General features: G+C 41.1%; 1 protein-coding gene and 1 pseudogene across 2 annotated transcripts in view; both read right to left on the bottom strand.

The window, feature by feature from the left end:
• Positions 1–24,740, bottom strand: part of LOC136330933 (E3 SUMO-protein ligase RanBP2-like) — an 87,431-nt gene that overhangs the window by 58,335 nt on the left and 4,356 nt on the right. Inside the window, exons 2-9 of one of the 2 annotated variants that reach the window (XM_066268559.1) lie at positions 20,101–20,168; positions 17,480–17,591; positions 16,849–17,001; positions 10,998–11,168; positions 9,936–10,081; positions 7,712–7,904; positions 3,186–3,273; positions 1,673–1,882 (exon numbers count right to left, since the gene is read on the bottom strand). In XM_066268559.1, coding sequence (XP_066124656.1) covers positions 1,673–1,882; positions 3,186–3,273; positions 7,712–7,904; positions 9,936–10,081; positions 10,998–11,168; positions 16,849–17,001; positions 17,480–17,591; positions 20,101–20,168 — 1,141 coding nt within the window. Of the gene's footprint in view, positions 1–1,672; positions 1,883–3,185; positions 3,274–7,711; positions 7,905–9,935; positions 10,082–10,997; positions 11,229–16,848; positions 17,002–17,479; positions 17,592–20,100; positions 20,169–24,740 lie in introns of both variants that reach the window. The other variant, XM_066268558.1, reaches the window with a different exon arrangement.
• Positions 16,075–16,673, bottom strand: LOC136328975 (ATP synthase F(0) complex subunit C1, mitochondrial pseudogene; annotated as a pseudogene).

Genomic DNA, 24,740 nt, shown 5'->3' on the forward strand with positions numbered 1-24,740 from the left:
TGAGCACAGGCTCATCCAGCTCGAAGGCGGGCTCACCAGCTTGAGCACAGGGTCACTGGGATCATAGACATGACCTCATGGTCGCTCGCTTGAGCTCAAGGTCGCTCGCTTGAGCAAGGAATCACTAGCTCTGCTATAGCCCCCTGGTCAAGGCACATATGAAAAAGCAACCAATGAACTAAGGAGCCACAACAAAGAACTGATGCTTCTCATCTCTCTCCTTCCTGTCTGTCTGTCCCTATCTGTCCCTCTCTCTGTCTCTATCACACACACAAAAAGTGATATTTACAGACACACACAATAAGAAAGAATTCCTGAAAGGAGACAAATTATACGTACAGTATAAACAAAACATATGCCACCACTCCCAAATATCAATTTTTTTTTTCTTCCAAATATCAATTTCTTATACCACAACCAACCCTCCCTGCAAAACAACCTGAAAGGAATACAGGAAAATCTTAAGTCATTATTTCTGGATATTAAGGTTATGGACAATTCATTTCTTTCAGCTTTTCTTTACTAATATAAAAGGATTAAGATGCAGGCGCTGGCCGATTGGCTCAATGGCAGAGTGTCAGCATAGCATATGGATGTCCTGGGTTCAATTCCCAGTCACAACACACAGGACAAGTGTCCACTTGCTTCTCTACCTATCCCCCTCTCATTTCTCTCTCTCCCTCCGTCTCCTGCAGCCATGGCTCAACTGAAGTGAGTTGGCCCTGGGTGCTGAAGATTGCTCCGTGGCCTCCACCTCAGGCGCTAAGCAGAGCTCAGTTGTGGAGCAACAAAGCAACACCCCAGAAGGGCAGAGCATCACCCTCTAGCGGGCTTGCAGGGTGGTTCCCAGTCAGGGTGCATGCAGAAGTCTGTCTCTGCCTCCCCTCCTCTCACTGAAAAAAGGAGGGAAAAAAAGAAGGATTGTAAAATATTTGCCCTGGCTAGTTCATTCAGTGGAGAGAGCACTGGCCCAGCATGTGGACATCCTGGGTTCAATCCCCAGTCAGGGCATACATGAGAAGTGACCATCTGCTTCTCTCCCCATTCTCTCCCTCTTCCTTCTTGCAGCCAGTAGCGCAACTGGTTCACGTGGTGGCCCCAGGCACTGAGGGTAAGTAACTTGGTTAGTCTGAGCGTTGGCCTCATGCATTGAGGACAGCTTGGTTGATTCAAGCATTGACCCCAGATAGGGGTTACAGCAGGTGTCTCAAACTCGCGGCCCGCCGAACAATTTTGTGCGGCCCGCAAACTAATCCACGAAGTTCAAAATATTTTGGATAAAATTAAGAAAGCCTAGGGGCCTACTTGTATTTTTCATTTCTCTAGCATCCTAGCTAGATATTAGCTTAGTTAACAGCAGTTGTGATGCGAACTAGTTTCTGGTCGTTTTGTGACACTGAGTAAACTGCATGTACGATTGTGCTTGTTGTACTGATTTTTTTTTTGTTTTCAACTGCAGTGAGAAAAGTGTTGCGTAACAGTTGCCTTTTGTAGACCTAGTGCGGCCCACCTAACGGCTGTGATCTTGCTCTGCGGCCCACATGCTGAGTTGAGTTTGAGACCCCTGGGTTACAGGGTGGATCCTAGTTGGGGCATATGCAGCAGTCTGTCTCACTAGCTCCACTCCTCAAAAAAAAAGATGCAAAATATATTCTTTGAGATAAAAACTTACCAACATCATATCTAGCCAAATCATCAGGTTCTGGTGCTTGCACATCAATGTTTCCAATATCATCAGTACCAAGGAAAGAGCTATCCTTAGGAAACTGACTAGAAAACAGAGCATCATACAATGCCGACTGCCCACTTTTATTGGCAAAGGATTCTACAACCTCTTTTAAAAAATCTTGCTTGTCACAACTTAAGTTTAGCAGCATGTGCCCTGAAAAACAAATTACTTGCATCATTAAAAACACATACATTAAGAAAATCATATCTTTTCATAGTTTTCTTTATATACCCTAAGGGGAAATAACATAAGAACCTCACACATAACCATCCAACCCAATAACCACATCTGGACAATAAAAGGGATGCTTATGAAAAAAATCAATATAAATTACAGGTTTAATAGCATCTCTGTCTACATGCTAGAGTAAAAGGAAAGAAAAAGATAGAAATGTGTGAGAAAAATACCAAAAATATTTACATTTTAAATGAAAAAGTATGGGATTTATAGTGGGCATTGGAACAGGGCCAAGCTCAAATTCTCTAATCTGATCCACTCATTTCTAATCCTGGCTGGGCAGAATTCTCCTTTAAAAAGCTTTTAAAATATATTGATTTCCAGGCCCTACACCCAGAGAGATTCTGATTCCATAGGTTTGGGGTGAGTAATCTTTTTCAGAAACACTTCTTGAAGTTCTAGGACATGCTACAACATGGATGAACCCTGAAATACCATTTAAAGTGAAAGTGAGTCACAAAAGACCACATATTGTATGATTCAATGTATATAAAATGTCCACATAGAAATGTTCATAAATGAACACACAATACCGTGTACAGAGATGTGCTATAGAATTCGGCACCTGAAACCTATATAATTATGTTGACCAGTGTCACCCCAATAAATTCTATCTAAAAATATAAATGCTCATAAAGAGACAGAAAATCAGTAACCTAAGACTAGAAGGTTTGGGGGAAATTTTTCGGGGCATGATTGCTAATGGATTTGAGGTTTCTTTATGAGGTGATGAAAATGTTTGTGGTAAAGGTTGCACAACTCTGTGAAGACACTAGAAACAACTAAAATGTATACTTCCAATAGGTAAATTATATAGTATGTTAATTTTATCTCAAAGTGTTTATAAAAATATATACTCTGTGGTAATTTTGCTGGTCAGTTTTGGTTACCACCAGACTATCATTCCTCCAAAAGTTTACAGAAATAAGCCTAGAAATGCCCAAATCAAAGACATTAAAACACAGTTCATTCTCTCTCTCTTTTTTCCTCTCCTGCAGCCATGGCTCAATTGGCTTAAGTGAGTTGGCCCCAGGTACTGAAGATGGCTCTGTGGCCTCCATGTCAGGTTCTGAGCAACAAAGCAACGCCCCAAATGGGCAGAGCATCTCCCTGAAGGGAGTGTGCCAGGTGGATCCTGGTCAGAGAACATACAGGAGTCTGACTCTGCCTCCCCTCCCCTCCCCTCAAAAAAAAAAAAAAAGTTATACGTCACTATTACCTGATTGGCTCAGACGATCATAGGCCATTGTTTCCAGTAGATTTTGTCCACCTTCTCCTTTTATTAATTTAATCTTTGGTCTTGGAACCTGGTAATTTTATAATCAAATTTTTTTATTTAGTGATACCCATATTTCTAATAGTAAGATGGTCCTTTTGATTACATTATGCTTTTTGATGATGACTAAACAGTTAACCATACAATGGTTAAACTGAGTTGGAAAACTGCAAAAAAACTAGGAACCAAGCAATTTAAATACTCTACAAAAGACGCCTGCAGCCTGACCAGTGGTGGCACAGTGGACAAATGGTCAACCTGGAATGCTGAGATCACCAGTTTGAAACCCTGGGCTTGCCTAGTCAAGGCACATATGGGAGTTGATGCTTCCTTTTCCTCCACTTCTCTCTCTCTCTCTCTCTCTGTCTCCCTCTCTCTCTTTCACCCCTCTCTAAAATGAATAAATAAAACAAAATTTTAAAAAAAGCACTTCTGAAAAATTACTTTCTACTAGGGAATGTCACACTGAACAGCACATTTGCTCAAGCGTGGATAATTTGGGATAAATAGGAACAACCCAGAGAGTAAAAGGACTCCAAACCATATCCTATGAAGAGCTGAAAAAATGATGAAAAATACAATGGTGAAAAAATAACAACAAAAACAAAACACAGTATGGTGCCTTCAGATATTAAGAAAATTGCCCTGGCCGGTTGGCTCAGCGGTAGAGCGTCGGCCTAGCGTGCGGAGGACCCGGGTTCGATTCCCGGCCAGGGCACACAGGAGAAGCGCCCATTTGCTTCTCCACCCCTCCGCCGCGCTTTCCTCTCTGTCTCTCTCTTCCCCTCCCGCAGCCAAGGCTCCATTGGAGCAAAGATGGCCCGGGCGCTGGGGATGGCTCTGTGGCCTCTGCCCCAGGCGCTAGAGTGGCTCTGGTCGCAACATGGCGACGCCCAGGATGGGCAGAGCATCGCCCCCTGGTGGGCAGAGCATCGCCCCTGGTGGGCGTGCCGGGTGGATCCCGGTCGGGCGCATGCGGGAGTCTGTCTGACTGTCTCTCCCTGTTTCCAGCTTCAGAAAAAAATTAAAAAAAAAAAAAAAAAAAAAAAAAAAAAGAAAATTACCTTGCAAAAGAAGTGTTATACTTTTTTTAATAGCATCAGAAGAAAAAACAACACTAAAGAGTAACAGCTTGAAAAACATTTACTCTATATAAGAAAGCACCAAGAATCAAAGTATCCAAAATGCAAAGGGCTATCTTGAAATGTAGTGAATGTCCATCACTGAACATGTTCAGTCACAGACAATGACCACTTACTGAAGACATCTTACAAGTAACCATGTTTAGCTGGGGTAACTGCTGTTCATTTCCAGTGACTTTTGTAATTAGTAGTGGGAGTACAATTTGGTATACACCTCTGTGATATCAGAATTTTGGCAATAACTCTAAAAGTTATGAATGCATAGATACACTTTGATCCTGCAATTCTTCTTTCAGAAGTGTAGGCTAGCCATAAATTTTCACATGTTAAATGGTACAGTTTACTATAGAATTATTTCAAGTAGCAAAAAGGCAAAAGTAATTTAAAATAAAATCTTCGTTTTAGGGCACTGGTTTAAACTCCTGCCAAAACTATACTATATCCATAGAATGAAATGACACGCAACCATCTAAACAAATGAGGCCTGACCAAGCAGCAGCACAGTGGATAGAGCGTTGAACTGGGATGCAGAGGACCCAGATTCAAATCCCCAGGGTCTCCGGCTTGAATGCGCGCTCACCAGCTTGATCACGGGGTCGCTGGCTTGAGCTTGGAATCATAAATATAATCCCATGGTCGTTGGCATGAGCCCAAGGTAGTTGGCTTGAGCAAGGGGTCACAAGCTGTGCTGTAATGCCCCAGTCAAGGCACATATGAGAAGCAATCAATGAACAACTAAGGTGCCACAACCAAGAACTGATGCTTCTCATCTCGCTCCTCCCTCCTGAATGTCTGTCCCTATCTGTCCCTCTCCGTCTTTCTCTCAGGGAAAAACAACAACAAAAAATGAGAATGCTGTATCATGCTATGCTTTCCAAACTGATATGGAAGTATCACCAAGATATATTTCATAAACAATATATAAAATATTTTTATCTGTATTTTTAAGGGGTGCAGGTGAGAGTGCATGTGTGTATATTTTGTCTGTGCATAAATTTTCTTGAATTCACCATAAATTTATAATTTTAGTTCTTTTATTTTTATTTTATTTTATTTTTCAGAGACAGCGAGAGTCAGAGAGAGGGATACACAGGGACAGACAGACGGGAACGGAGAAAGATGAGAAGAAGCATCAATCATCAGTTTTTCATTGCGACATCTTAGTTGTTCACTGACTGCTTTCTCATGTTCCTTGACCGTGGGCCTTCAGCAGACCGAGTAACCTCTTGCTCAAGTCAGCGACCTTGGGTCCAAGTTGGTGAGCTTTTTGCTCACACCAGATGAGCCCTCGCTCAAGCTGTTGATCTCAGGGTCTCGAACCTGGGTCCCCCGCATCCCAGTCCGACACTCTATCTACTTTGCCATTGCCTGGTCAGGCAATTTTAGTTCTTTAATAAAAGATTTCAAGAGACTGAGCTTAGCTGAAATGCAGACACACTTCCTGGAACCTCAGCTCTCCTATGATCAACAGTCTGAAAACCCTGCCATTAAAGTTATCCTAACATGATTCCAAGAGGACCCCTATCTCAGCCCACACATTCTCTTATATGTCCGTCCATACACTTCCCTTATATGCTTATAATCACTAGATTATTTAGCTTTACAACATATGATAATGTAAAATCCAAGTATCTAAGAAGCTGTATTACATATCCATTCAGCAGAAAAAAGTGGTTGATAAAAAGAAAGAGATGGGGTAAATGTCTATGTGCTGAAATGGAACAACAGAAAAACAGAGAAAAAGTATGGTTTTCAACAGGAGATAAAGCACATCTCCACTGAGGCAACAGTTTTTAAAGGCAGAGAAAGGGTGTCTTATATGTTTGTCTATGCAGAAAATATTCTCAATACCCAATAAACTGTTCACAGTGGTTGTCTTCTAAGAAAGAAGACCCGAGTGAATGGGCTGTGTATTAAACTTTAAAAAATACATAGTTAAAAACTTTAATAGATGTTAGTTCCCATTAAAAACAGGAAAACTGTCAGCTACTTGAGAATCTATAGAAATATTAATAATCCTAAGAAATTTTTAGTGCTTATGTAAATTAGCCAACTTCATTAACTTCATTCATTTTCATTATAAATATATTCCTTATGAACTTAAATGCATCTGCAGAGGAAACAGTAGCACTTAAACACCATGGGATAAACATCAACAGTGACTCTTTAAAGATCTCAATGACATGATCTACAAGGAGAGGCTTCCTTTAATAGTCACTCAGCAGTGAACCCTCCTGCTTTCCCTCAAACAAAAGATACCTCCTAAATCTAATAATTTTGATAACTGAGCTCAATGCATTTTTTGGGGCATACTGTTGATTTCAGAATTAATGCAAACTCACACAAGAAAACACTAAAATTAAAAACAAGGTTTGGGCCTAACCAGGCGGTGGCGCAATGGATAGAGTGTCGGACTGGGATGCAGAGGTCCCAGGTTCGAGACCCCGAGGTCACCAGCTTCGAGACCCCGAGGTCACCAGCTTGAGCGCGGGCTCATCTGGTTTGAGCAAAAGCTCACCAGCTGGGACCCAAGGTCGCTGGCTTAAGGAAGGGGTTACTCGGGCTGCTGATAGCCCATAGTCAAGGCACATATGAGAAAGCAATCAATGAACAACTAAGGTGTCGCAACGAAAAAATGATGACTAATCCTTCTCATCTCTCTCCATTCCTGTCTGTCCTATCTATCCATCTCTCTGACTCTCTCTCTGTCTCTTTAAAAATAATTAATTAATTAATTTTTAAAAAAACAAGGTTTGGGAAGAGATAATATCCAGCATTTCATCAAAATAATGGTTACCATTTTGATATATTTCCTTCGTGTCATATTCTATAGATAAAGCAAAGTTTTATTTCCAAAGATAAATGAATATACTGTTATATATTATAATGTACTCAGTGTAACACACACTTTTTTTCAATTAACATGTTAAATGCCTATGGTAAACACATTCTATTGTCATGGTTTACATAATCACACCCCAAAATTTAAAATTTTTGTCCATGTTACGCATATCATTTTTAATTAAGCTGTATCCATATTTGATATTATTTCTTTATTAATGATTCCTAGAAATGACACAGTAAAAAAATTAAGCTCTTCAAACTGATCTCCCAGTAAGTTACAGCAACACAGACTGCCAACAGGAAGCCACCAATGCACCTGTTTCACCAGCCTCACCAGTGCCTTAAATCCTTTTATTCACCAAATTAACTACTTCGAATTTAATTCTACTGATTAATATATTCATTATATACGAGGACTCATTTCCGTGTGAAATACAAGCCTTAGTAAAATGTCAAATGCACCCAAAACTGGAAAAGGTTTACCTGAAATGCTATGAGATAGCACAATGCAGCCAGCTCCGAGAGAGCTCGCCACTGTGTGTCACTGTGCTGACCCATCTTCAAAAGCAGAGAACCAGCATGCATGTAAAAATGTCCTTTTATTTCTAAGAAAATAGCTGAGAGTTCATCATTTCCACCCACACAAGATTTCACAGACTGAAGAGCACTGTCAAAACTGTAACATTAAAATATTAAACAAGCATAAAATCTCTTGCATTATGAATAATCATGGTTTCATTATTTAACTCAAAATTATTTTAAACTTCATCTTCCATATTCAAACTCCTAATAATACATTCTCTATTTTATAAATTATGAATCATCTAGTACTTATTTTCATTCCACATACACACTGTACTACTTTGAGCTTACCCTCTAGAATGTCTTATTACAAAACAGTTCAAGCCCTTCAGTCATGGAAAAGATTCCAATCAAATAACATTACTAATTATAGTATGTTTCATAATATGCCAGAATAAAACTAGAAAACTATTTTCTACTTTCTTCTCAATATGGTTTTATTATTTAATTCAAAGTTGTAATTTCTCAAGTTAGACATACCTTATTCAAATTACAAATAAGTAACTGATATATCTTACCATATAGATAACTAAAATTAAATACACTATTCCTATCATTTGTAATCTATGCTTCTAAATCTAAACGGTCCTCGGAATCTTCATTTTGTAACAAAAGCAACTGCAAATAATAAAAATGTGAAACATGGGCCCTGGCCGGTTGGCTCAGCGGTAGAGCGTCAGCCTGGCGTGCGGGGGACCCGGGTTCGATTCCCGGCCAGGGCACATAGGAGAAGCGCCCATTTGCTTCTCCACCCCCATCCTCCTCCTTCCTCTCTGTCTCTCTCTTCCCCTCCCACAGCCAAGGCTCCATTGGAGCAAAGATGGCCCAGGCGCTGGGGATGGCTCCTTGGCCTCTGCCCCAGGCGCTAGAGTGGCTCTGGTCGCAGCAGAGCGATGCCCCAGAGGGGCAGAGCATCGCCCCCTGGCGGGCAGAGCACTGCCCCTGGTGGGCGTGCCAGGTGGATCCCAGTCGGGTGCATGCGGGAGTCTGTCTGACTGTCTCTCCCCGTTTTCAGCTTCAGGAAATTAAAAAAAAAAAAAAGTGAAACATGATTTTAAAGTAGATTATAATAAGAAATCTGATCAATAGGTATTTCCTCAGGTGAGTTCCAGGGACCCTTAGAGGTTCGCAAGACCCCTGCAGAGAATCCATAAAGTTAAAATTATTTTAATAGTATTACTAAGAAACTATTTGTCATTTTTATCCACATTTCTCATCTAAGCAAAAATTTCTGAGTAAATAAGCCATACAAAAGAAAACTACCTACCCCCTACACTCCAGTAAGAAGAGTTTCTTTCCACATGCAAGATGGGGAAAAATAATTTCATTGCAAATAAACAGTCTCAACTAGGGATTGGCAACCTTTTTCTATAAAGGGCCACATACTAATTTGACTTTGCAGGCATATAATCGGTCACAACTGCTCAAGTTCACCACTGTAGTACAGGCAGCCATAAACAATATATAACAAAGAGGCATGGCTGTATTCCAGTGAAACTTTAACTACAAAATCAAGCAGTGAGCCATATCTGGCCCACAAGCCCTGGTCAAACCCTGCTCTAAACTAACACTATTATGTAAATTCAAGTGACTATTTTTGTTCAATGGCACTTATTTTAAGAAAAGAGATACTGGTCCTCAAAATCAAACTTTAGGACAACAGAAAAATCATACATTATATTTTAGTTATCTTGTTTCTAAGCTAAAACATTGTTTTCTGAAATATTAGTCATGTTAACTGCTTATATTAGAACATCTGGCAAATGAAGTTTATTTTCTCATTTTTCTCTCAAGATTGTATTATTTTTGGAAATAAAATATGAAATAGTACTTAAAATATTCACTTTCAGGCTTGACTCTTTATTAAGCATGTCAAAACTAAACAATAAGAATAATTTAATTGAACCCAATTATACCATTCCCTAAAAATCAAAGTCATATAAAACCAATTATCACAACACAAGATTTCTTCTAAGTGGTCCATTGTATTAACTATTACCCATGAGTACAACATAAAAAAAATGTGATAAATATGTCTAATGTGATAAATATGTCTAGACCAATGAACTGAATTATTACAAAAATGAAACCTATAATTTACAGTACTCTCCTAAAGTCCACATACCTTTTGAATAATTCTCTGCTTTCTTGCATGTCTCTAGTGGAGAGTGTAAGCAGCATAAGGTTAGCATAGGCCAGAAGTAAGTCTTTATTGGTTGCTTGCCAGTTACTTTTATCAAACTCCAAACACTGTAAAGATTCCAGATATTCCTATTTCATAGAAAGACATTAAGTTACAAAATTTATCAAGTGTTACAAAATTTATCAGTTCAGGTCCTGGCCGGTTGGCTCAGTGGTAGAACGTCGGCCTGGTGTGCAGGAGTCCCCGGTTCGATTCCCGGCCAGGGCACACTGGAGAAGCGCCCATCTGCTTCTGTACCCCTCCCCCTCTCCTTCCTCTCTGTCTCTCTCTTCCCCTCCCGGAGCCAAGGCTCCACTGGAGCAAAGTTTGCCTGGGCGCTGAGGATGGCTCTGTGGCCTCTGCCTCAGGCGCTAGAATGGCTCTGATTGCAGCAGAGTGACACCCCAAGACGGGCAGCGCGACACCCCCTGGTGGGCATGCCGGGTGGATCCCGGTCGGGCGCATGGGGGAGTCTGTCTGACTGCCTCCCCGTTTCCAGCTTTGGAAAAATACAAAAAAAAAAAAACAACAAACAAAAAAAAAATTTATCAGTTCATGTCTACAAATTTCTTTACCCTTCCCAGTAACTGTAAAATTATTATTTTTACATCAGCCCATAAAAACAATCAATTTTATTTCTCCAAACTACCAATTATAAATTAAAATCACTCTAAACCCCTGGCCCAATAATTCAGTTGGTTAGAGTGTTGTCCCAACCTGCCAAAGTTGTGGGTTAAATCCCTGGTCAGGGCACATATAGGAATCAAGAAATACATAAATAGAACAAAAAAATCAATGTTTCTCCTTTCCTCCCTCTCTCTAAAGAAAAAAATAATAATAATACAAATTATAAATAAAAAAACTGAAGTCATCCTAGTAAAAATTTCATTTCATAGTTGTACATAAATAAAATTTAAGTCTGGGGGGGACTGCTTAAATATGATATAAAGGGACATATGGTAATTACCTATATAGAAGTGTAGAGACCCAACAGTTTTCACCTACCTTAAGGGTCTGTACAACACATGAGTTCCATTCTAAACTTGAACGCAAAGCTATGTTTCTCTCTGCTTCATGACAGTGGGCCACCGCATCCTTCAGTCTCTTATGTGAGCGATAGAGCTCTACCAGTCGAACATTCACATAGACATCATCAGGTCTTGCATAAAGTTCTGACTGAATCAAGTCAAAAAGTTTATTCCAGTCATCTTCACTTTTACAATCTAAAAGCTGTTCCTATTAAAAAAAAAAATTGTTAATTTAGAAAAACATCGTGCAGCCCGACCAGGCAGTGGCGCAGTGGATAGAGCAGGGTAGTCAACCTTTTTATACCTACCACCCACTTTTATATCTCTGTTAGTAGTAAAATTTTCTAACCGCCCACCGGTTCCACCATAATGGTGATTTCTTTTTTTTTTTTTTTTTTTTTTTAGAGACAGAGAGAGGGACAGACAGGGACAGACAGACATGAGAAGCATCAATCATCAGTTTTTCATTGCGACACCTTAGTTGTTCATTGATTGCTTTCTCATATGTGCCTTGACCGTGGGCCTTCAGCAGACTGAGTAACCCCTTGCTCAAGCTAGTGACCTTGGGTCCAAGCTGGTGAGCTTTGCTCAAACCAGATGAGCCCGTGCTCAAGCTGGTGACCTCAGGGTCTCGAACCGGGTCCTCCACATCCCAGTCTGACGCTCTATCCACTGTGCCACCGCCTGCTCAGGCAGTAATGGTGATTTCTAACATAGGGAGGTAACTTTACTTTATAAAATTTATAAACCAGAGTTACAGCAAGTTAAAGCATATAATAATAATAATTACTTACCAAGTACTTTATGTCGGATTTTTGCTAAGTTTAGCAGAATATTTATAAAAATTTCTTTCTTTTTTTTTTTTTTCATTTTTCTGAAGCTGGAAACAGGGAGAGACAGTCAGACAGACTCCCGCATGCGCCCGACCGGGATCCACCCGGCACGCCCACCAGGGGCGAAGCTCTGCCCACCAGGGGGCGATGCTCTGCCCATCCTGGGCGTCGCCATGTTGCGACCAGAGCCACTCTAGCGCCTGAGGCAGAGGCCACAGAGCCATCCCCAGCGCCCAGGCCATCTTTGCTCCAATGGAGCCCTGGCTGCGGGAGGGGAAGGGAGAGACAGAGAGGAAAGCGCGGTGGAGGGGTGGAGAAGCAAATGAGCGCCTCTCCTGTGTGCCCTGGCCGGGAATCGAACCCGGGTCCTCTGCACGCTAGGCCGATGCTCTACCGCTGAGCCAACCGGCCAGGGCCTAAAAATTTCTTTATAAAATAACTTACAATAGTTAAATCTATCTATTTATTTATACTTTGGTTGCTCCACTACAGCCCACCATGAAAGCTGGAAAGCACACAAGTGGGCGATAGGGACCAGGTTGACTACCACTGGGATAGAGCATCGGACTGGGATGTGGAGGACCCAGGTTCGAGACCTCGAGGTCACCAGCTTGAGCGCAGGCTCATCTGGTTTGAGCAAAGCTCACCAGCTTGGACCCAAGGTCGCTGGCTTAAGCAAGGGGTTACTCAGTCTATTGCAGCCCCACGGTCAAGGCACATATGAGAAAGCAATCAATGAACAACTAAGGTGTTGCAATGAAAAACTGATAATTGATGCTTCTCATCTCTCTCTGTTCCTGTCTGTCTGTCCCTATCTATCCCTCTCTCTCTGACTCTCTCTCTCTGTGAAAAAAAAAAAAAAAAAAGGAAAGAAAAACACCAGTGCAATTTTAAACACATCATGGTGCCTATCAGCACCATTCCACTGTACCTAGCTCTGGTACATTACCACCAAAGATACTGTACTGCATACTTCATTACCCCCTTCAGAGCTGAACCTAACTTTAAAAAATTTATGTGTAAACATCTAGAATTATATAAGCAGTGGTTGCCCATATCACCTCAGAGACTGGCAAGACTTCTACTCTACATCCTTGGATACCCAGTCACCATCATAAGACTAGGCCTCCCATCAATCCTCATACCAGCATTCTTATCCTCAAACTGTTCTGGATCTTTCTAAATCTGACTCAATCCCTTACCCACTATGTTTCTACACTGGAGCTCCTACTGTTTCACTATTTTCTCAGTGTCTTCATCCTGTGGTCCTAACTGAATGGAGTATAACTTGAGATTGCCCCATGGTTATCGCTGCCATGGTAGCTTTTTCTCTGCTAACATACATACAAGTAGAGGAAGTGGGGTATATGACCTACTCATTCTCAATGCCATTTCTTATCTCCCCACATTTGTTTATAACCTTACTCTCTAAAATACATACTATCCAGATACTCCATCCATTCCTCCTCATTAGCAACTGGAATAGAACAGTCTTCCTTCATCCTTAACTGTCAGTGGTACTACCAACGGATTCAAAGACATACAAGGGGTCCTCGCTGGTTTGCTCAGTGGACAGAGTATTGGCCCAGCATGTGGATGTCCCAGGTCCAATCCCCAGTTAGAGCACACATGAGAAGCAACCATCTACTTCTCTTCCCTTCCCTCACCCCCTTCTCTCTCTCTTCCCCTTTCAAATAGCTCAACTGATTTGAGCATCAGCCCCAGATGTGGGTTGTTAGGTAGATCCCAGTTGGAGCACATGCGAGGAGTCTATCTCCCCTTCTCACACTTAAAAAAAAAAAAAAAAAAGCCCTGGCCGGTTGGCTCAGTGGTAGAGCATCGGCCTGGCGTGCAGAAGTCCCGGGTTCGATTCCCGGCCAGGGCACATAGGAGAAGCGCCCATTTGCTTCTCCACCCTTCCCCCTCTCCTTCCTCTCTGTCTCTCTCTTCCCCTCCCGCAGCCGAGGCTCCATTGGAGCAAAGATGGCCCAGGCGCTGGGGATGGCTCCTTGGCCTCTGCCCCAGGCGCTAGAGTGGCTCTGGTCGCAAAAGAGAGACGCCCCGGAAGGGCAGAGCGTCGCCCCCTGGTGGGCGTGCCGGGTGGATCCCGGTTGGGCGCATGCGGGAGTCTGACTACCTCTCCCCGTTTCCAGCTTCAGGGAAAAAAAATTTAAAAAAGCACCTAACTTTTGTTATACTGCAAGAAAAACATAACCCCGTACTATAATTATGTATATTCCTTAATGTCACCGTCACCAAATGGACTGAACTGCAATGGCAGTAAGGGATTACGTTTGAGGCCTAACACAAAGATAGTAAAATAACCTGTACACTTACACCTAACATTTTAGATTAATATTTAAAACCCAGCTGCTCCTAAGTGAATATAAAAACAATGTTACTCGTATTTATCTCTAGAGATTTTAAAAGTACTTAGATTTTAAATTCTGTACATAATTGTTCATATAGATTTGTAATAGCCAAAACAGAAAATAACCAATATATATCCCTCAAAAGTAAATGCTTAAACTGTAGAACACATACATACCACAAAATACTACTGAGTAATAAAAGAAATAAACTGTAAGTACACACACCTTAGATCAGGGGTCTCAAACTCGCGGCCCGTGGGCCGCATGCGGTCCGCCGAACAATTTTGTGCGGCCCGCAGACTAATCCACGAAGTTCAAAATATTTTGGATAAAATTAAGTAAGCCTGTGGATTAATCTGCGGGCCGCACAAAATTGTTCGGCAGGCCGCATGCAGCCCGTGGGCCGCGAGTTTGAGACCCCTGCCTTAGATGGATCTCAAGGGCATTACGATGGATGCAAAAAGCAACCTCACGTAAAGCTGAAATTAAAAACTTATAAAATAGAGAACAAATTAGCAGTTGCCAGAGCTTAAGGATGACAGGAAGGAGGGAACAGATATTACTATCACAGAGGGTTGCAAGAGGGAGAGCTCTGTGATGATGGAATTGGGCTGTATCTTGGACTGCAGTGGTAGTTACACGAAGCTATACATGTAATAAAATTATAAAGAACTATACATACACATTGTACCAATGTCCAATTCCTGGTTTTGATACTGTACTATATTTACATAAGATGTACCCACTCAGTAAAATTGGATGAGTTATACACAGGACTCCTCTGTACAATCCTTACAACTCCCTGTGAAAAACCTGTAATTATCTCAAAATAATAACTTTTTAAAATTCTATCAGAAACATGTAAAATGGGGATAGAAAGTAGTTTAAAACATAAACAGGCTCTGGCCAGATGCCTCAGTGGTAGAGAGTCAGCCCAGTGTGTGGAAGTCCCGGGTTCGAATCCCAGCCAGGGCACACAGGAGAAGCACCCATTTGCTTCTCCAGCCTTCCCCCTCTCCTTTCTCTCACTCTCTTTCCCTCATGTAGCCATGGCTTGGTTGGAAAGAGCTGGCCATTGCTGAGGATAGCTCCATGGCCTCTGCCTCCAGCACTAAGAGCTTGGTTGCTGAGCAACAGAGCAACACCCCAGATGAGCATAGCATCACCCACTAGTGGGTTTGCCTGTGGATCCTGGTCAGGGCGCATGCCGGAGGCTGTCTCTGCCTCCCTTCCTCTCACTTAATTAAAAAAAAGAAAGAAAAATTTTTGTCTCCTATTTTTTTACAAACAATTTTGACATTTTACTAATTTAACACAATAATTTGATATACTGTATGTATATACAGCAAAACGATTTACAGTAAGTTTAGTTAACGACATCACCTCACAGAATTACAAATTACTTTTCCTCACGATGAAAAGTCTTAAGCTCTCTCCCCTTATCAACTTTCAAATATACACTGCAGTATTGTCAACCAGTCACCGCGTTGTACATGACATCCCCAGAATTAACGTTTCTGCCATGCATAGGACGCACCCTTTTTAGAAAACTTTGGGGTCTAAAAACTGGATGCGTCCTATACAGTGGTTATAGATATTTTGCTTGCATTTCCTGCTTTTCCTCGCTTGTTTTTACGCTCATTTTTGAAGACTGATTCATCATCAGACACAGATGAGGACAAGCTAATGGATGGGAGTTTTGACAGTGATGAGAAGCTGTATGAATTTTATGATGAGTAAAACTGAGTTCAATAACTTTATGCAATACATATTTTTCCCCAAATTTCAGGCCCCAAAATTAAGGTGCGTCTTATACATGGGAGCATCTTACACATGGGGAAATATGATATCTTTTTTTTTTTTTTTTTTTTTTAAGAGAAATGTGTTTAATGGTCAAGCTTAGCACGTTCCAGCCCCGGGCATGGCTTGGAGTCGAAGCAGCAGGGATGGGTAGGCGACCCCCACGGAGCCTCACATGGCGAAGAGGATAAGGAAGGCGACCATCAAACAGAAGAGCCCCATGGCCTCAGACAGGGCAAAGCCCAGAATGGCATAAAGAGCTGCTGCTTGAGAGACGGATTCCTGGCATAGCCAATGATCAAACTGCCAAACACTGTTCCTATTCCAGCCCCTGAACCAGCCACACCCACTGTGGCAGCCCCAGCACCAATAAACTTGGCTGCTGTGTCAATGTCCCGGGATACAGCACTGGTCTGGAACTCCCGTCTGGCCACCTGGAGTGGGGAGCTGCTGTAGGAAGGCTGTTCAGGTGGGATCTCCAGCCTACTCAGGAAGGAGGCAGATGCAGGCCTGATTAGGCCCCTGGTACAACAGCGGATCAGAGCTGGAGGAATGAGTAGTGCCCCGGTGGTCTGCATTTTTTCAGTCTGCACTCCCAACTGCCCTGCTGCCTCTGCTCAGACCACGGCTCTCGCCCGGCTCAAGGTGACTGAAATATGATATCTTATAACTGGAAGTCTGTACCTTCTGACCACCTTCACCCATTACCCAACAACTTCCCACCGACACACACACTGGTTTAATAAGTTTCCAAATATCAGAAATGGTTGTGTCTTAAATTTTCCCCAACTGTTTTTATTGTATTTTATGTTCAGTTTTTTACCTTTAGTTTATAAACTGCAGGACTTCCTGGGAAAAGTTTAGCTGCTCTTTCAACCCAGTATTTTGCTCTTCCATCAGTAACATCACTTTTACAAAGCAATTCTGCAATCTTCAACACAAGATCTTTTTGTGTTGGGTTTAATTCCACTGAACGCTGATATAAAGAAATAAATACTAAATTAGTAAGATTCCTAAAGTACATACACTCATACATAAACATGAAAAACTCTATTCCTAAATGATAAAATACTATTTCAAAGTTGTTAAAAAATTAAAGTGTATTAAAAATATTTTTGAAGATGAATTAAATGAAAATTATGTTTTTATTAGGTAAATGGCAGGAAGGAGAAAAAAAAACCACACACTTAAGAATAGCATTTCTGACCATATTAGACTTCAGATTTATAGGTGTTATTCTTCTTTTAAAAGTGCTAATGCCTTAAAATATATAGTGTACCTTGGGCCAAATAATTTAAATCATTTCCAAGCTATGTCACTTAATAGTACTGTGATATGAATACCTGTTTTCATGACATCCATAATATGTACAATATTTGAATTATTATATAAATTACTTTGGGCATCGTGTGTTTGGCTACACAAAGCATGAATTTTATTCTTATACAGTTTACCTTGTAACATTCGACAGCTTTGTCTATGTTTTCCTCCAATTCATAAAGAAGACCAAGAAACCTGTGAGCTTTGGGATCCCTTTCTTGCACATTAATATATGTAGATATGTATCTGTTTGAAATCAATAATATAAAATAGGTAATCTTTAAATAATCACACTCAGAACTATATTTAAATAACTGAAGAGTACATCTTAAACCAAAGCAACCACTCAATTTATATTTTTATTCTAATTATTGACTACCACTATTTAAACTAGATATGCAGACAACTAAAAGTACCCATAGAAACAAATGGATAAAACTTAAACATAAACACACAAAGTTGACAACATTCCAGTATTTTACTACTAAATGCTAATTTACCAAATAGTTTTTCCAGTGATACCCACACATAAATGAATAAATTGCTTCTCTTCCTGATTACATTTTGGTAAAGCTCTGAAAAGTTTGCATAGAAGTGAGAAAGTGATGGCAGTAAATATCTTTAAGTCATCATAATACAAAATACTAAGAGCAACAATTTCCCAAATAACAACCGAGAGAATACCATTTTTTTAAACATTTTAATTTTTTAATTTTTATTTATTTATTCATTTTAGAGAGGAGAGGGGGAGAGAGAGAGAGAGAGAGAGAGAGAGAGGAGCTGGAAGCATCAACTCCCATATGTGCCTTGACCAGGCAAGCCCAGGGTTTCAAACCGGCGACCTCAGCATTTCCAGGTCGACGCTTTATCCACTGCGCCACCACAGGTCAGGCCTGTATATACCATTTAAACAAGAAAATCGTATCTAACAGCAGTGTGCCCAACTACAATAGAGGGGAGAAAAAAATTACTAAATATAGTACCAAATGCAGATAATTTTCATTTCTTAGATCAAGCAACTAAAAATAAGTAAGCATCTTTTAAGCTCAGTAAGTGATACCAATAAGAGAAATTAGACCACAGATCAACGATGAAGGAAAAAGTGTCAAATTAATAAGGAAGGAGGGTTAAGAGCCCCAATGCTAGTATTCAGTAAAGGTGCTCTCATTTTCCTATGAGCACTGTCATCTTCCCATCAATGCCTTTAACAAACAGCCTGCATCCCTCCTAAGTTCCTGCTTTAGGCTACTCCAAATCAGAAAATCAGTGAAACAAACCCTCAGCATCACTTGAGAAAACTAAAAATCTTTTATACAAACTATCCTCCTGTTCAGAAAGCACAGTTTAATTCTGCATTCACTGCTATTTTCCAGCTGATTAGTGTACCAGATATGTAATCAGGAAGATATCTTTATTATATGCGGCTTAAGTGTCTGTTTGTCGCCGATAGCTTATTGGTTGCTTGCATAACTGTACTAGCCAATGGGGTGAAGTTGCCATGGCTGAACGCAAATTGAGCGGGTCAGGGGGAAGGTGAACATTTGTTTGCATTGGCAATCATCTGTTTTACATAAAAACTACGTCTTAACGTAATTTCTTTTAAGAATGCCTCCTAGAAAATACAGCACTGAAGAGGAGAGAAAAGGAGCTAAAGCTGCACAAAAACGGCTTTCTAGACAAAAAGAAACCACTGAGCAGAGAAAGACAAGGCTTGCTTCAGTCACAGAGCCTGCATTTGGACATGGTCAACTTTATGTTGCCTGTTCAAGAGTTCGTGAAAGAACGGACGTAAAATTAAAAATAATTGATGGTCCTCTGCAAGGCGAGCTTAAAAATAATGGAAAGATCTACACAAGAAATGTTGTGTACAAAGAGATCTTTGACATGTGAATTAACATTTTATTATTTAAATCACCTTTATTTATTGAGCTAGCGGTGAATCTTAAGAAATGTACCACCAGTGGTTTCCTTCATTGCACTCTAAGCAATTATGCAAGTAGAAGGGGGAAACCCCATGAGGCACTAAGCAAAGGGGCGTCCTCGCTGCCTGCCCTGGGTAATTCAGTTTGAATTAGCAGACACCTTTGCATAAATCATTTTAATTACAATTTTTTTTTTTTTTTTTTTTTACAGAGGCAGAGATAGACAGGGACAGACAGACAGGAACGGAGAGAGATGAGAAGCATCAATCATCAGTTTCTCGTTGTGCGCGTTGCGACTTCTTAGTTGTTCATTGATTGCTTTCTCACATGTGCCTTGACCGTGGGCCTTCAGCAGACCGAGTAACCCCCTGCTGGAGCCAGCGACCTTGGGTCCAAGCTGGTGAGCTCTTTGCTCAAGCCAGATGAGCCCGTGCTCAAGCTGGCGACCTCGGGGTCTCGAACCTGGGTCCTTCCGCATCCCAGTCCGACGCTCTATCCACTGCGCCACCACCTGGTCAGGCTTTAATTACAATTTATAATATCTAGAACAGCAGTCATTTCGTATGACCGCCGGGCTTTCTAGTCAAGATATAAGCATGGCTGCCTTTTATTCTAACCCAAGACAAAGTATTTTAAACCAATGCTCAGCCTTAGGTAGGCACACAGAAAATAATCATTCTAGGCTCAATCTCCATTAACTCTAGGCTAGTCTTTCCAGAACATACTTAGGAGAACTGTTACAAAAAAAAAAAAATTTTTTTTTTTTCAAGAACATGAGTTAAGGCAAAAGCACTGATTTTAGGAAACTAAAGCATGTTTAGATTGGTACTTACTTTTTAGCAAGATCGTATTCTTTAGCTTCATAGTACAGCTTCGCAAAATAGAATCCTTTCATTGACTTCTAAAAAACATTAAGTTATTTTTCGTATTTTGAATTTTGAAAAATTTTCACAAGAACTAAAAATCTGTCCAAAAGAGGTTAATATTAATATATTTTATTTTTGTTCACAGATAAGGTAAAGTAAATTATCTGTAGAAATACATGTATGTTCTAAAAGCCATGGTTCCACATTTTACCATTCTCGTTATAAAACAAAACAAATTTAAGTACAGCAACATAAGACAACATCAGAAATTAAGAATTTATGTCCGCAGTATTGACCTGTGGTGGCGCAGTGGATAAAGCGTCGACCTGGAAATGCTGAGGTCGCCGGTTCAAAACCCTGGGCTTGCCTGGTCAAGGCACATATGGGAGTTGATGTTTCCAGCTCCTCCCCCCTTCTCTCTCTCTGTCTCTCCCTCTCCTCTCTAAAATGAATAAATAAAAAAATAAAAAAATTAAAAAAAAAAGAATTTATGTCCGCAGCCTGACCTGTGGTAGCGCAGTGAATAAAGCGTCGACCTGGAAATGCTGAGGTCGCCGGTTCGAAACCCTGGGCTTGCCTGGTCAAGGCACATATGGGAGTTGATGCTTCCAGCTCCTCCCCCCTTCTCTCTCTCTGTCTCTCCTCTCTCTCTCTCTCTCTCTCTCTCTGTCTGTCTCTCCCTCTCCTCTCTAAAATGAATAAGTAAAAAATTAAAAAAAATTTTTTTAAATTGATGATGGATGCTTCTTATCTCTCTCCATTCCTGTCAGTCTGTCCCTATCTATCCCTCTCTCTGACTCTCACTCTGTTTCCGTAAAAAAAACCCTGAGTTTAATAACTTTATGTAATACATTTTTTTTCAAATTTCAGACCCCAAAATTAGGGTATGTCTTATACATGAGAAAATATGGTATTTAAATCAATTGCATCATGCCTGACCTGTGGTGGCACAGTGGATGACGTAAGTACTGCAATGCTGGGGTCACCACCCCAAAACCCTGGACTTGCCAGGTCAGGGCACATATAAGAAGCAACTATGAGTTAAGTTGACACTTCCCGTTCCTCCCTCCCCCCATTCTTTCTGTCTACATATCAACAAATAAAATCTTTTAAAATAAATTTTTAAATCAACTGCATCTTTTTATAAAGTTCCAAGTCTAAAATGAGGTAGTGTATTTATAGTCAAATCACAATTTCATTACCTACCAACCAACCTACAAACTAAAAAAGTGTTTAAAAATAACTTGGCCCTGCCTAACCAGGCAGTGGCGCAGTGGATAGAACGTCGGACTGGGATGTAGAGGATCCAGGTTCAAGACCCCGAGGTCACCAGCTTGAGCCCAAAGTTGCTGGCTCAAGCAATGGGTCACTTGGTCTGCTGTAACCAAACAGTCAAGGCACATATGAGAAATCAATGAACTAAGGACCCTCAACAAAGAATTGATGTTCTCATCTCTCTCTCTTCCTGTCTGTCCCTCTGACTCTGCCTCTGCCACAAAATAAATAAATAAATAATAAATAAATAAATAAATAACTTGGCCCTGGCTGGATAGCTCAGTTGGTTTGAGCATCGTCCCAAACCTCAGAGGTTGCCAGTTTGATTCCCAGTCAGATCACATACTGGAACAGATTGATGTTCCTGTCTCTCTCTCTCTCTCTTCCTCTCTAAAATCAATAAATTTAATAAAAAAATTTTTTTTAGATTTTATTTATTCATGTTTTAGACAGAGAGAGAGAAGAAAGGAGAAGCAGGAAGCATCAACTTCCATATGTGCCTGACCAAGCAAGCCTGGGGTTTCAAACCCGCAACCTCAGCATTCCAGGACCACCTTTATCAACTACGCCACCAGAGGTCCAGTCATTGGTTGATTCTTATATGTGCCCTGACAGGGGATCAAACCCTTAACTTCGGCCTATGGGGATGATGCTCTAACAAACTGAGCTACCCTGACCTGTGGTGGCGCAGTGAATAAAGTGTCAACCTGGAAATGCTGAGGTTGCCGGTTCAAAACCCTGGGCTTGCCTGGTCAAAGCACATATGGGAGTTGATGCTTCCTGCTCCTCCCCACCTTCTCTCTTTCTCTTTCTCTCTCTCCTCTCTATAATGAATAAACAAACTGAGCTACCCAGCCAGGATAAGGCAAGAATTTTATTAATAACCAAAGGAATATACCAAAATTGGGTCACAGTCTTCCTCCCTTAACCCTCAGCTATGAATTCAGAAATTTTATTATTTTTTTTATTATTTATTCATTTTTAGAGAGGAGAGAGAGAGAGGAGAGAGAGACAGGGGGGAGGAGCTGGAAGCATCAACTCCCATATGTGCCTTGACCAGGTAAGCCCAGGGTTTCGAACCGGTGACCTCAGCATTTCCAGGTCGACGCTTTATCCACTGCGCCACCACAGGTCAGGCTTTTTTTTTTTTTAATATATATTTTTTTTATTTATTCATTATAGCGAGGGGAGAGTGAGAGAGAGAAGGGGGGAGGAGCAGGAAGCATCAACTCCCATATGTGCCTTGACCAGGCAAGCCCAGGGTTTTGAATCAGCAACCTCAGTGTTTCCAGGTTGACGCTTTATCCACTGCGCCACCACAGGTCAGGCTGAATTCAGAAATTTTAAAAGATAAGGAGTTTATGACAATAACAATACATACCAGTTAAGATGGCACTCAAAGAAACAAAACTTTCTTACCCCTTTTTAAAATGTATAGACTGGCCCTGACCAGTTGGCTCAGTGGTAGAGTGTCAGTCCAGCATGTGGATGTCCCGGGTTCCATTCCCGGCCAGGGCACACAGGAGAAGTGCCCATCTGCTTCTCCACCTCTCCCCCACCCCTTTCTTTCTTTCTATCTTCTCCTGCAGTCATGGCTCCATTAGAAATGGCTCCATTAGTTCAAGTGAGATGGCCTCAGGTGCTGAGAATGGCTATGTGGCCTTTGCTTCAAGCACTGGAAAAAAAAAGCACTGGGCAACGGAACAGTGGCCCCAGATGGGCAGAGTATCACCCCATAGAGGGCTTGCCCAGTGGATCCTAGTCAGGGAGTATGCGGGAATCTGTCTCTCTGCCTCTCCTCCTCTCACTAAAATTAATTAATTAAGAAGTAAGTAAGTAAAGTGAATAGACTCCCACAAGGTATGTCAATGCATGATAGAAAAACCAACCCCATTACCTATTTCACTGCCAACTATCTCATTAATGAGGACTGTCATAAGGTAAACTATAGCAGTGGTAGTCAACCTGGTCCCTACTGCCCACTAGTGGGCATTCCAGCTTTCATGGTGGGTGGTAGCAGAGCAACCAAAGTATAAATAAAAAGATTTAATTGTAGTTAAGTTGTTTTATAAAGATTTATTCTGCCAAACTTAGCAAAAATCCGACATAAAGTACTTGGTAAGTAATTATTACTATATGCTTTAACTGGCTGTAACTCTGGTTTATAAATTTTATAAAGTAAAGTTACTGCCCTACTTTAGAAATCACCATTACTATGGAACTGGTGGGTGGTTAGAAAAATTTTTAATTTTTTTTTTTTTTTTTTACAGAGACAAAGAGTGAGTCAGAGAGAGGGATAGACAGGGACGGAGAGGGATGAGAAGCATCAATCAACAGTTTTTCGTTGTGCGTTGCAACACCTTAGTTGTTCATTGATTGCTTTCTCAGATGTGCCTTGACCGCGGGCCTTCAGCAGACCGAATAACACCTTGCTGGAGCCAGCAACCTTGGGTTCAAGCTGGTAGGCTTTTCCTCAAACCAGATGAGCCCGCACTCAAGCTGGCGACCTCGGGGTCTTGAACCCGGGTCCTGTGCATCCCAGTCCGACGCTCTATCAACTGCGCCACTGCCTGGTCAGGCCGGTTAGAAAATTTTACTACTAACAGAGATACAAAAGTGGGCGGTAGGTATAAAAAAGATGACTATCCCTGAACTATAGTTATTAAAGACTAATATACAGAACCATAAAATTTGGGGAAAACTTTATATTCTGTCTCTAGTCTGTTCATTTCTCAACGGAACTGAAGCTCAGGGGGAAAGTGCCTTGTGTGAGAATACAAACATCGCTAGGAAACAGCAGAGTCAACCCCTATACAGGACAATCTATGGTGGAGTTAAGTGTGCTTCTTTCCGTGATACCTACGTCACTGTAAGCAAATACCTGAATTCACCTACGCTGCTAAATATCAAGAATGACGGAAGGCTATAAAAATAGAAACATTCAGACCCTGAAAGATGCCACAACTGACTCCCCTCACCTCAAACCCCCTGCAAAAAGCTGAAGTAAATGAGCTTGTTCTTAGTATAAACTGGTAGGCTCTGCACTTGTGGAGACCTGACAAGGGTGAGGGTAAGGCTTATAGAGGACGATAAGCAAAGTCTAGAGACTGAACGGTGAGTTCCCTAATCCCCTTCTCCCAGAAAATAAGGTTAAAGGAAATCTCTCAAAAAACAGAACAGATGACACAAATAAGAGAGAAAAATGTGGAGGGTCAACCCTGAACCAACTTATGCTTTTACTTACATGTGGAATCTAAAGAACAAAACAAAATAGAAACAGACTCATAAAGGCCTGACCTGTGGTGGTAGAGTGGATAAAGTCCAGGAATGCT

The sequence above is a fragment of the Saccopteryx bilineata genome, chromosome 3, assembly GCF_036850765.1.
Source record: "Saccopteryx bilineata isolate mSacBil1 chromosome 3, mSacBil1_pri_phased_curated, whole genome shotgun sequence".
In the NCBI taxonomy this organism is placed as follows: domain Eukaryota; kingdom Metazoa; phylum Chordata; class Mammalia; order Chiroptera; family Emballonuridae; genus Saccopteryx; species Saccopteryx bilineata.